Below are 13,745 nucleotides of genomic sequence, written 5' to 3' on the forward strand. Positions count from 1 at the left end.
CTCCCAGGATCCCACAGCACTGAGCCAGGACAGTGAACGTGGTGTCAAACAGCATTCTTTCTACAGGGTAGAGCAGAGGTTTCCAAAACATTGGTGTGTTGGCTGCATTATGTAGGTGTGTCAAGCTACTGCACTGAGAAACCTCTAAGTCTATGTGTGGAGTAAGCAACAAATGTATTTGTATCACATACGCACACACACACACACACAAATGAAAGTTTGTGTCCCCATACATTTCAGTATTACTACTTACAGTAGAGTCTCACTTATCCAAGACTCCCTTATCCAAGCTTCTGGATAATCCAAGCCATTTTTGTAGTAAATGTTTTCAATATATCATGATATTTTGGTGCTAAATTCGTAAATACGGTAATTACAACATAACATTACTGCGTATTGAATTACTTTTTCTGTCAAATTTGTTGTATAACATGATGTTTTGGTGCTTAATTTGTAAAATCATAACCTAATTTGATGTTTAATAGGCTTTTCCTTCATCCCTCCTTATTATCCAAGATATTCGCTTATCCAAGCTTCTGCCGGCCCCTTTAGCTTGGATAAGTGAGACTCTACTGTATGTCTGTGTTTGTATCTCTTGTAAGTGGTTGGCTTCACCTCTGGTTTACTAGTCAAATTGAATAACTGTGTTACAAAATGATACACTGCCTAAAAAGTGCGCCACTAACATGAAATATTTGGAAAGCTCTGTGTCAGTGTGTCGGCCCACAGTGCCAAGATGTTGTCATGCAAATGTAATGAGAACCTTATATAAAATAAGCAATAAATCATATAATTTTTAAAAAGGTCTTCATGAGATATATTAGTGTCTGCATATAATTTATATCTGTGTCCCTATTTCTTATAAGGAGTTGGTGTCACCTCTTGTTTGCTTGTCAAAACTTCAGGACTGTGTCGTGAAATGATGTGTCTCTACAAAGTGTGTTGCCAATATGGGCTGTCTGGAAAGCTCTGGTGTTGCGGCACCCTGAGAAAGAATAAGAGAAAGAGAAATAGAGAAGGAGGGAGGGATTGAGGGACAGGGAAAAACAGAGAGGGAAAGAGAAGAAGAAAGGGAGGAACAGAGAAGGGATTAAGAGAGAGAGAGAGAGGGAAACAGAAGAAGGGACTGTGAGAGAGGGAGGAACAGAAAGAGAGAGAGAAAGGAAGTGGGATTTTCTGTATTTTCTAATGAGAGAGAGCACTGAACCCAGCTGATGACAAATCTGGACTAAACTTGGCACACAGACTCAACATGGCCAGCTGTGCATACAGGCCCAGTTTGGGGAGGATTGACCCATAATTCTGGGAATTGTACGTACTTTACCCACATCATTCTGTATTTTTAATGGGAACATTAATAAAAAATGAAATCAAAGACTGGCTTTTTTCTAATAAATAGTGTTACTAATTAACTAAATGATATTGCCTAACACCTCAAAACAAACAATGCCTTTTTCAAATAACCCGGGCACTGCCGGGTATCTAAGCTAGTATAATAATAAACTTTATTTCTACCCCACCGCCATCTCCCCAAAGGGATTCAGGATGGCTCACAAAATAGTGCCGCAACAGAAGAGTATACATTTACATAAACAGCATGCCTTTACATAAAAACAACATACATTTACATAAAATAGCATGCTAATATGAACCCTACCAATTAAAAATCCAACAAACGCAGCAAAGCTTCAGATAAAAACAAGCTGTATACCGTCTCAGCCCATAATTATGCTAGCATACATTAGTCACTAAGTCCTCGGGTATCACTATTAAGGTACTAATTACGGCTCAAAGGCTTGTACAAAAAGCCATGTTTCCAGTTGTGACAGGAATGCTAGGAGGGTGGGGGCTAACCTGATCTCTTTAGAGAGGGCATTGCAAAGCCGAGGGGCCACCACCGAAAAGGCCCTCTCTCTCATCCCCACCAACCATGCTTGAGATAGAGGTGGGACCGAGAGGAGGGCCTAGCCGACAGATCTTAGAGCTTGCACCAGTTCATGGGGGAGATGCGAGGTCTCGAATATAGGTTGGACCCAAAGCGTATAGGGCTTTATAGGTATTCTTTGAAAGAGAAGAAAGGAGGGATTACAAGAGAGAGAGAGAGAGAGAAAGAGAAGGAAAAAGAAAAAGGGAGGGATTGTGGGAGAGGGAGAAAGGAGGGGATTGTGAGAGAAGAAAAGAGAAGCAAGGAGAGATTGGCTTGAAGACTTCATAGTGCTTCAGCGTTTGAAGTCATGTTGAAGGGTGCACAGGTGTGAGGAGGAGCTTTTATTTTGTGTGGGATATGGGTTTTGGGTGCATGTATGGTCGGTAATATGTCATGTGTTGTTTGAATGCTATGGTGAATTCTTATATTAAAAAATATTGTATCAGAAGCGAAACCAAGGGTACAGTTGTAATATATTTAGAACCACAAGTGAAGTTAAAAATTGGTATTATACTAAATGTCCTTTGACCAGAATCTGGCCACTTAGAGTGCCTCTGGTGTCACTGCGAGAAGGTCCTCCATTGTGCATGTGGCAGGGTTCACATTGCATTGCAATAAGTGGTCTGTGGTTTGCTCTTCCACACACTCGCATGTTGCTGACTCCACTTTGTAGCCTCATTTCTGAAGATTGGCTCTGCACCTTGTGGTCCCAGAGCGCAGTCTGTTCAGCGCTATCCATGTCGCCCAGTCTTTTGTGTGCTCAGGGGAGAGTCTTTCATCTAGTCTCAGCCATGGATTGAGGTTCCAGGTTTTAGCCTGCCACTTTTGGACTCTTGCTTGCTGATGTGTTCCTATGAGTATCTCTGTAGATCTTAGAAAGCTATTTCTTGAATTAAGGTGTTGGCATGCTGGCTGAGATGTCACTGCCTTAGTCCTTTCATTGTTGGCTGCTACTTCCCAGTGGATGTCAGGTGGCACAATACCAGATAAACAGTATAAACAGTGGTGTAGGGCATAATAATGAGGCATGTCTCATTAAGAGTTGCATTCACTGTTTTAACGTGGTGATACACTGGGCATGCGTACAGACTGAAAACAGCAGACAACATGTAGAAATAGCAAGACTAAATGATTCAGGTTAAGTTAGTAAAGGTAAAGGTTTTCCCCTGACATTAAGTCTAGTCATGTCTGAGTCTGGGAGTTGGCGCTCATCTCCATTTCTAAGCCAGAGAGCCAGCATTGTCCGTATACATCTCCAAGTTCATGTGGCAGGCATGACTGCATGAAGCGCTGTTACCTTCCAGCCTGAGCGGTACCTATTGATCTACTCACATTGGAATGTTTTTGAACTACTAGATTGGCAGAAGCTGGGGCTAACAGCGGGAGCTCACCCCATTCCCTAGATTCAAACCGACGACCTTTGGGTCAGCAAGTTCAGCAGCTCAGCGGTACAGTAGAGTCTCACTTATCCAACACTCGCTTATCCAATGTTCTGGATTATCCAACGCATTTTTGTAGTCAATGTTTTCAATATATCATGATATTTGGGTGCTAAATTCGTAAATACAGTAATTACTACATAGCATTACTGTGTATTGAACTACTTTTTCTGTAAAATTTGTTGTATAACATGATGCTCTGGTACTTAATTTGTAAAATCATAACCTAATTTGATGTTTAAAAGGCTTTTCCTTAATCTCTCCTTATTATTCAACATATTCGCTTATCCAACGTTCTGTCTGCCCGTTTACGTTGGATAAGCGAGACTCTACTGTATAACTCACTGCGCCATTAAGTTACTGATATTAATATGCATTCAATGTCAGAAACAACTGGTTGATTGATATAGATATACTCATATATATCAAAATCATGGTTACTTGATTATATCTGCTACGATCTGTAGTTCTGTTGTGTACCGTAACTATAATAAACTGTTTACCAAGAGAGAGAGAGAAACAGAAAGAGAATGAAAGAGAAGAAGGGCCAGGCATGGGCAAACTTGGGCTCTCCAGGTGTTTTGGACTCCAACTCCCACAATTCCTAACAGCCTACCGGCTGTTAAGAATTGTGGGAGTTGGAGTCCAAAACACCTGGAGGGCCCAAGTTTGCCCATGCCTGGGATAGACCCAGGAGGGTTTGTGAGGCCAGCCAGGTGGAAGGAAAGGAAGAGCAGCTGGCTGTGAGGCGGGCTTCCAGCTGGCCACGGGGCTGCTTGCCCCTTCCTTGCTCGCTCGCTCGCTGGCTTCCTACCTGCTCGGTGGCGCTGGGGCAGGCGGCGAGGAGGGCCAGCGTGGGGAGGAGGTTGAGGGCCAGCCCGCCGAGGGTGATGGCGTTGGGGGCCAGCCAGGGCGGGGTGCGCTCCACCAGCCAGGCCCAGTAGCGCTGCAAGGGGGGCTCCAGCAGCGAGCGCCCCGAGGCGGCGTAGCGGTGCTGCTCCAGGCGCTTCAGCTGCGCCGCACTCAGCGGCTCCGGCAGCGCCATGGCGGCAGAGGCAGAGGCCCCGAGCCTCGCCTTCGTGGAGCCCGACAGGCCGGAGCAGGAGGAGCTGGATCGCGGAGGTGGCGTCAGGCCAAGGAGGGAGGGAAGGAAGGAGGGCTGGCGCTCGGCTGGAGGACGCGGCCCCTTCCTTATTCAAGCCTCTCCCAGCGCTGCCGCTTGCGTTGAACTTCGCCGCTTCCTCTCCCCCCCGTCGGAGCTCAATAGTCCAGCCTCGGAGCCGGAGGGGAAGTGGCCTCGCTTTGAGGAGCCCAACCAAACAAACAAAGGCTGCGTCTGCGCTGCGGAATGCCTGCAGTTTGACCCCGCGTTGACTGCCTCGGCTCCATGGGGGCTTTTTTTTAGTGCGATTACTAGCTTAATAGGTACCTGGTGAGGCCCCGGTGATGCATTTGGGGGAGAGAAATATTCGAAGTACAGTAGAGTCTCACTTATCCAACATAAACGGGCCAGCAGAACGTTGGATAAGCGAATATGTTGGATAATAAGGAGGGATTAAGGAAAAGCCTATCACACATCAAATTAGGTTATGATTTTACAAATTAAGCACCAAAACATGTTTAATAAATTTGACAGAAAAAGTACAGTAGAGTCTCACTTATCCAACACTTGCTTATCCAACATTCTGGATTATCCAACATATTTTTGTAGTCAATGTTTTCAATACATCGTGATATTTTGGTGCCAAATTCGTAAATACAGTAATTATTACATAGCATTACTGCGTATTGAACTACTTTTTCTGTCAAATTTGTTGTTAAACATGATGTTTTGGTGCTTAATTTGTAAAATCATAACCTAATTTGATGTGTAATAGGCTTTTGCTTAATCCCTCCTTATTATCCAACATATTCGCTTATCCAACGTTCTGCTGGCCCGTTTATGTTGGATAAGTGAGACTCTACTGTAGTTCAATACGCAGTAATGCTATGTAGTAATTACTGTATTTACGAATTTAGCACCAAAATATCACGATGTATTGAAAACATTGACTACAAAAATGTGTTGGATAATCCAGAATGTTGGATAAGCAAGTGTTGGATAAGTGAGACTCTACTCACTTTTGTGTTGCCGGAGACTGGACCACTCTAACAACCACTATGACAGACTACACAGGGAAGCCATTGAAATCCACAGACATACACACACATACATACAAACAAACAAGGCTGTAGCCAAGGGGGGAGGTGTAGGGCTAAGATTAGGGTTAGGTTTACTCATGAATTTTAACTGGTTAACCAAATCCCCATGAGTGTCCACTGACGTTTATCTGTCTTGAGTGTCTAAAACACCTTGAGTGAAGTTTATCAATGGAGCCTGATTTCTAAATTATTTTGTGTTACGGAACTAATCTTCATGATTCACTAAAAAAAGTTTCGACATACCCTCACGAATGTTTTTTCTGACTATGCTCCTGCAAACAAACATAGTATCACTATTATTATAGACTTGTTGTTGTTGTTGTTGTTGTTATTGTTATTATGTAAAGGTAAATGTTTTCCCCTAACATTAAGTTTAATCATGTCCGACTCTGAGGGGTGGTGCTCATCTCCATGTCTAAATCGAAGAGCCGGTGTTGTCCATAGACTCCTCCAAGGTCATGTGGCCGGCATGACTGCATGGACCGCCATTACCTTCCCACTGGAGCAGTACCTATTGATCTACTCACATGGATCATTATTATTATTATTATTATTATTATTATTATTATTATTATTATGTTAAGTCCATGGGGACTCAAGGCAGCTTTCAATAACAAGATAACCCAATAAATTTAAAAATACTGCAAATATAAATATTAAAAACCATTAAATTTTGTGTCATTGATTTATATATAGTTATATATATAGAGAGAGAGAGTAAAATGTAGTTTAGAAGCAATAATAAATTACTTATGCAATTAACATTACACTTAAATATCTTCCACTACTCCCCCCACCCACAACTTCCTTCTCTCCCAAATGCCTGATAGCAAAGAGATGCCTCCAGAAGGCCGGAAAGGAAAGGAGAAACCATTGCCTTGTTTGTGTTTGTATATCTCATTGTATTTGATTGAAAAGGCATTTAATGTTTTCCTATGTAAATACTGTGATCTGCTCCAAGTCCCCTAGGGGAGAAGGGTGGAATATAAATAAAGTGTGTTATTACTTTATTATTATGTCTTCAGTTGTTTGCAGGAGGCCAGCAGGGAGCAACCACTGAGCTGCTGAACTTGCTGACTGAAAGGCCGGTGGTTTGAATTGAGGGAGTGGGGTGAGCTCCTGCTGTTGTTAGCTCCAGCTTCTGCTAACCTAGCAGATTGAAAACATGCAAATGTGAGTTGATTAATAGGTACCGCTCTGGCGGGAAGGTAACCGTGCTCCATGCATTCATGCTAGCCATATGACCTTGCATTCGGCTTAGAAATGGAGATGAGCACCAACCCCCAGAGTCGGACACGACTTAATGTCAGGGGAAAACCTTTACCTTTACCCAGCAGGGAGCAGGCCATTCTGATCTCTCTTGGGAGGGAGTTTCATAGTCTGGGCGCAGCCACCGAAAGAGCTGGGCAGACAGAGGATCTGTTGCGCAACATGTACAGCAGAGCTTTTCCAAATATTTTGTGTTGGTGATACATTTTTAAAACTTGCATATTTCATGACAGTAATTCCATTTTACTGGCAAACTGGAGGTTTAACCAACCCCTCCTAAGAGATATAGACCCACACATAAAATGGAATAATAAAATGCATGGGGATACAATATATCTCACAAAAATATTTTATTTATATAATTTAAAAATATATGATTTTAAAGATAGTAACACAGATTTTGACATTTCTCGCTATGTTTGTGTGACACACCTACACATTGCAGCTGATACACAGACACAGTTTGAAAGCTCTGATCTACATTGTAGAATTAATGCACTTTGACTACCTTGACCCAATGGGTGCCTCTACACTGTGAAATGAAGTCCATTTGAGTCCACTTTGAGTGCCATGCTATAGAATCCCAGGAGTTTAGTTTTACAAGGTCTTTAGCAGTTTCTGGCAAAGATGGCTGGTGTCTAATCAAATTACAACTCCATACAGGTCTATAGCATTGAGCCATAGTAGTTAAAGTAGGGCCACCCTGCATTCATTCTGCAGTGGGGATGATACAAACAATGAGTGCATCTACACTGGAATGAATGCAGTGTGACCCCATTTTTATTGCCCAGGCTCAATGGGTGCATCTCTAATGTACGGTTTGTGTAGTTTGACAACACTTTAATTGATCTGGCTTAATGGGTTCCTGTCATTAGTAATTGTGGGAGTTGAAGTCCAAAACACCTAGAGGGCCAAAGTTTGCCCATGCCTGCTCTAGAATGACACCACTTTGGCTCACTACTATCGAATCCCTGAAGCTGTAGTTTGGTGAGGCACCAGCACTTGGCAGAGGAGATTATAGACTTTATAAAACTACAACTCCTGTGATTCCATTACATTGAGCCATGGCAGTTCAAACATGCCAAACTGCATTTACTCTGCAGTATAGATGCACCCTATGTGGAATACATATCCCCACTAAAATATATCTAAATACCATCAAATGCACCAGATTCTGTCTAATCTTGAAAGCTGATTAGGATCAATCCTCATTTGGATTGGATGGGAGATAGCCCAGGAATCCCAGGTTGCTGTAGGCTATATTTCTTAGAAAGGATTTTACAAGCTGCCTCTGAGTATTCCTTGTATAAGAAAACCCTATGAAATGCATGAGGTCACCGTGAGTCAACAGGTCTTGAAGGCATACACAGCCATACAGGAGAGCAGCAGCTTGACCCAATTTACAAAGCTTAATTGATACATCATTGCAAATTCCCAGTCCAGGTGTGCAATATATTTACTCGATTTACTCCTTCCCTCCCAGTTATTGTGATACCAGGTCTCACCTTCTACACTGGCTCAGGTCAGAAACAGAAATATTTCTTATCCAACCCTAAAGCTACCAGATTTCATCTGATCTTGGAAACTAAGCAAAGTGAAGCCTGGTTTGTAGTTAAAACTGGAAACTGCCAAGAAATCTCAGGTGCCCATAGGCTGTATTTCAGAGGAAGAAACTGGCAGTGCTACCTTTGAGTATTCCTTGCCTAAGAAAACCTTGTGAAATTCATGACACCACCATAAGTCAACAACCCACTTTAAAGCACGTACACTGAACACTGAGTCCAGCCTCTAAAGCCACTTAACAGGACTATTGACTCTGAAGCGTATAAATGACTTATACTCCCTGTGCCTGTCTGAGTTTTTAATTAGCCATACATCTCCCAAATTGCTTTGGTTTGTAGGGAATTTAAAAGCTCATTAGTTAAATAAATGCCTGTTCGCAGATACTCCATTGTGGGACTTAACTCCCAGGTAAGTGCATGAAAAGTAGCAGTTTCTGGTCATCCAGATTTTGCTGGACGCTGTGTGTGTACCTGTCAGTCAACTTATGGCAATCCCATAAATTTTATAGGGTTTTCTTAGGCAAGGAATACTCAGGAGGTGGTTTTGCTAATTCTTTCCTCTAATATAGCCTACATCACCTGGTGTTACCTGGTCTCCCTTAATCATTCACCATTAGCAATACTGATCAGGCCTGCAGGGGGTTCTATAAACAAGGTACAACTGTTTCACTTCTAAAATTAGAGGAGCTTGAGTAAGCAACCAAACATCCATCCAGTCAGCACCTTTCATGCTCTGACTTAGGCAGGGTTTGCCGACTGCATGTTATGTGTATTTAAATGCCAAATAATGGAAATATTTCTGCAGCATATTGCTGGAAGTTTCACTGTTCCTCTTGAACATTGCCATGTTGTATTTAATCCACATATACATATCAATGATGTACTTTATTGACTTTTTCCATGTAGACATTGGTGTTGCATAGAAGCACATTCAAATGCTCTTGCTTTGGAAGAGTTTTTCTTTGTGTAATCAACCTGGGCCCAAATTATCTGAGGATCCATATGCCCCCATTCAAGTAATGGAACCAGAGGCACATCTCTTGGTTCTATTACTTTTGTAGGTACATCCTATGAAAACTCAGAAGAGGATGAGCCGTGGCAGCTGAAGTGGGGCAGCCTGCATTAATTCTAGAGGGGCTCACACTACTTCCCTCCTTGGTGTTCTTCCCATCAGCTGGTGAAGATTGTATTTTAGGAGGAAAAGTCTCTATTGTGCATTTTTAAATGAAGATATTTTGAATTTCTTCTCACCATAACCTGTGGCACAGGCTGTTGAGCAGCTGCAATAAATCACTCTGACCATGAGGTTATGAGTTCGAGGCCAGCCTGTGGCGGGGTGAGCACCCGTCAATTAAAAATAAAAATAGCCCCTGCTCGTTGCTGACCTAGCAACCTGAAATAGTTGCATCTATCAAGTAGGAAATAAGGTACCACTTATAAAAGTGGGGAGGCAAGTTTAAATAATTTACGACCTGGAATGAGGAAGTGCCATCAGAGTGGATGATGAAGCAGCTGCTCCCCCCTGTGGCCAGAATCGAACATCCCCTCAGAAGAAGGTTAAATTGCCTCTGCGTCTGTCTGTCTCAGTCTCTGTTTGATGTGTTTATGGGCATTGAATGTTTGCCCTATGTGTGTATAATGTGATCTGCCCTGAGTCCCCTTCGGGGTGAGAAGGGCAGAATATAAATACTGTAAATAAATAAAATAAATATTTAATTATAACCTACATTTTTCTGGGTTTAAGTACACTTTAGTAAACACATACAAAAATCTGTTTACTAAAAACATGCATTTTAAATATTTGTAATTTTGGATGGGAGCCAACCAATGAATTCTAGGTTTCCATAGGCTATATTTCAGAGGGAAGATCTGGCAAAACCACCTTTGGCTAGTCCTTGCCTAAGAAAAACCCAATGGAATTAATTGGTTTGCCGTAAGTCAACAGGCAACTTGAAGCCACACAAGCCATCTTCACTGAACTCCAGTGCTGTGGTAAAGGCAGGACATCATGCATTTTAAAAAACCAAACCTTTTTCTGTAGGAAAAACCAGGAATAACATTGAAAATCTGTTTTAATATATAATAATTTCTGTGAGTCTTGATTTGTGTGCAGGATGGGTTTGCTTCATTTAAAATAAGTGAATACAGAAGCAAGTACAATGACTTTCTTAGAGTCTGCAACAAGGGTTCAATACAGTTCTGTTCTCTCACGCCATCTTCATAAATTGTATTCAGAAGTACATTGCCTACGCATGAATGTTCTGCTGCGATATTACAGCTATTAGCTACCAGTATATTACCTCAATATACTGGCCAAGGTCATTGATGGGGAGATGTGTCATAAAGTTCCTCACAGGTGAAACTAGGACATCTTTCCTGCCTCAAGCCACACTTTATAAGCTGCAGTACCCTTGATTGATGGAGACTGAGGTGGGCAGTGCAGGGTCTAGCTGTGTCCCCATTGTTGGCTAAGCATTAGACATCCCCCCCCAGAACCCTCCAGAGATCTTCTGACAATTCTATGATATTACAGCCAACACAAACTCTTGGTTGGTCAAATTAGACCTGGAGTTCAACTCTTATGATCCTAATTTGCCATTTCACAAATGAATTTTGATACTGCTTCCAGTGCTTACTTTGTCTGGGCATGTTATTGTAGTACTGATTTCTTGACCTAATTTAATGCTAAACTTTTGAATTTGGACTTCTGTGCCCCTGCTATGCATTTTGAGTAATAATGAAGAGACAACAAATAAAGAATGGTAGTGATAGCGCAGCGTGAATGAAAAACAAGTCTCTCAAATATTTGACTAGGTCTTCAACACTTCAGCTTTATTGTACATGACAGAAGTAGCAGGGAGAAATGGGATTCACAAATGAATGGAGGAAAGAAACTCCTAAAGGAAAATAGTTTCAGCTGAAATAACTGTTAAATGCTGCATACATATACCAAGAAGTCTTTTTTAAAAAGCAGCCTATGAAAAGTGTTATATCCATTATTTATCAAAAGAGGTATATGTTTCCAGGCCTGACTGCATTGCCACTGGGTTTAGCAGTATCTGCTTCTCACAAAAATGATATATCTAGCCATATAAGATACAAACTAAAAGATTAGCCCTCATGCAATTTTATCTATCTTGTTTTGACATAAAAAAGAGAGAGGAAGAGAGAAAACAGGAAACACTCAACACTGTGGAACATTATAAAATGTGGGTAAGCTTCAACGTATTTCATTCCAACCCCAAAAAGCAATCCATGCGTGAATCTTCTTTCCAGCAACAGCAAGAGAAAGAGAAGGAAGGAGAAGGAAGATATGATATTATCAGGCCATGCTGCAGGAGTGCTGTGATGGGAGTTAAAATGCTTCAATGCTGGCTAGCAATTTCCAATGCAGTGGCGGAGAAGCATTATGGTGAGGCTCTACTTTTTGTCAGGGTTGCTTGCTTGTAATTCTTGCATATAGGAATCAATGATATGTGGAGGCACCCCTTGCATAAGTAGTCTGAAGAATGAGACCCCACCTACAAACAAATAAAAGGCCAAGAGTTAAGGCAACCAAGCTAACAGGTGTTTGTTTTTTTTGAAAACAAAAAATGAGATCCAGTTATGAGCAACCTGATCCTACATGCTTTAACTTTTGGGGTGTAGGAGAGATGCAGCTATTTCTCTGGAATTTGCTTCAGTGTAAACATGTGCAGGCTTTGTAGCTTTTCTTTACATTGTATCTGATTGCTCCATTAGTTAACTTTGTGGAGAATGAGATCAATTCCTTGGGTTGCAGATTCATCAAGAACTCTGTATTCCACTTATCATGATAGGTGGAGATTTTGGGCCAGTTGAGAAGGATGGGTTCTTTGCCCATAATTCTTTGAGTGATCATTCAAATGAGAGTTTCTGCATCTGTGCTGTGAATAATTTGAGATCTTCAGAGCTATTAGATAAGCATTTTGGTGGTAGTCCCTCTTCTCCCAGTCCATGTAACCAGTATGATTTTCAATGTATTTTGCAAATTCTAGCCTTGACTTAGATGGATTCTTTTTGCTGTTTTTGTTGCTAAGGTTGTAGGCATACAAAACTGAAACTGGCAGATAACTTCACTGTTCACAGCTCCAAACTATACAAACACGTTTTGACTGCTACATCATTGCTCAGCAACCTGTGGGTCCCCAGATGTTTTGGCCGTCAATTCCCAGAAATCCTAACAGCTGGTAAAATGGCTGGGATTTCTGGGAGTTGTAAGCCAAAACACCTGGGGACCCACAGGTTGAGAACCACTGCCTTAGATACAGTAAGGGAACATTTATAAGTTTAACTGTCATGTAGAAGAACATCTGTAGTTTTAAAGCAACATACTTTCTCCTGAGCTCTTAGTGAATGACATAATTACACCCATACAGAGAAAGGTAGACCTCATCTTTCTTGGTACAGATTTTACTTCCACATATTTCCATTCCATGTTACTTCAGCAATATCCAGATTTTTAAAAATATGTGGCAAAGTAGAAGTCACGCAATTAATTCCTGTGCCAACTCTACCTGTCCCTATGAAAAAGTCATGTTTAGGCCGTTAATACCATTTGCTATATACAGATATTGCCAAAAATACAGTAGTGTGGAATGGCATAATGTGGAACCAGTACATTCATGATTCCATGGGTCTCTCGGGTCAACACATCAGTTTAAAGGTGAGAGTACATCTTTTTTCTTTTGATCCGATTATGAATGATCATGGCAATAATTTTTGATTTTTCAATGGCTCTCCTGGGGGACAATAAATTATACTGATTCATATAATCATACAATAGACACAAAAAGTAGTTCATTAGCCTACTGAGATTTATGGTGCTTAATGCCTTCTAGCAGGTATAACAGTGCCTGCTATAAGACATAAGGCATTGTACTGCTATCACCATTTCTTGCAATATGTCTGGACTCAGAGCATGCACAACCTCTACTAATAAAAAACTTACCTTCTGATGCATTTCTAATTCATTCTGAGAATCAGAAACACAAGGGCCTTTTGAGGATGTATTTAATCAAACTTCTCCAGTAGGTTCCAGCTCTTACCAAGGCACTTTTTACCACTGACCCTTAGTCGGGTAGACTCTTCTCCACCCAATGAAAACATAAAAGACCATTTCTGTGCAGTCTACTATATCCAGTTGAAACCACATTCTAGGATTTTGACTTAAACATCACGAAGCATGCCACTGAATATGTTTTTAAACCATTCTTATGGGTTATGCTTTTCTAATCTGCTGTGAATGCCAAAGATAGACAAAGGAAAAAATGGGCATGCTCATAAAGCATTCTTTAAAATTGCTGTAATGTAAAATATTCAAGTAAA

At 41.3% G+C, this 13,745-nt stretch overlaps 2 protein-coding genes and 1 non-coding gene across 10 annotated transcripts in view; all 3 read right to left on the reverse strand.

Moving 5' to 3' along the window:
- Positions 1-4,728, reverse strand: part of chpt1 (choline phosphotransferase 1) — a 30,096-nt gene extending 25,368 nt beyond the window's left edge. Inside the window, exon 1 of the mRNA XM_003220878.4 lies at positions 4,181-4,728. Coding sequence (XP_003220926.2) covers positions 4,181-4,411 — 231 coding nt within the window. The 5' untranslated portion in view covers positions 4,412-4,728. The remainder of the gene's footprint in view (positions 1-4,180) is intronic.
- Positions 4,729-7,527: 2,799 nt separating this feature from the next.
- On the reverse strand, positions 7,528-7,617 carry mir5453 (microRNA mir-5453). Its single transcript, NR_130054.1, has one exon. It is a non-coding gene; the product is annotated as a microRNA mir-5453 (primary transcript).
- Positions 7,618-11,210: 3,593 nt separating this feature from the next.
- Positions 11,211-13,745, reverse strand: part of mybpc1 (myosin binding protein C1) — a 101,111-nt gene continuing 98,576 nt past the window's right edge. For 5 of the 8 annotated variants that reach the window (XM_062983057.1, XM_008110557.3, XM_008110556.3 and 2 more), the window contains one exon: positions 11,211-11,920. In XM_062983057.1, the coding sequence (XP_062839127.1) occupies positions 11,820-11,920 (101 nt within the window). In that variant the 3' untranslated portion in view covers positions 11,211-11,819. The remainder of the gene's footprint in view (positions 11,921-13,745) is intronic. The other 3 variants (XM_008110560.3, XM_008110558.3, XM_008110555.3) reach the window with 1 other exon arrangement.

This window comes from Anolis carolinensis, chromosome 5, assembly GCF_035594765.1.
Source record: "Anolis carolinensis isolate JA03-04 chromosome 5, rAnoCar3.1.pri, whole genome shotgun sequence".
In the NCBI taxonomy this organism is placed as follows: domain Eukaryota; kingdom Metazoa; phylum Chordata; class Lepidosauria; order Squamata; family Dactyloidae; genus Anolis; species Anolis carolinensis.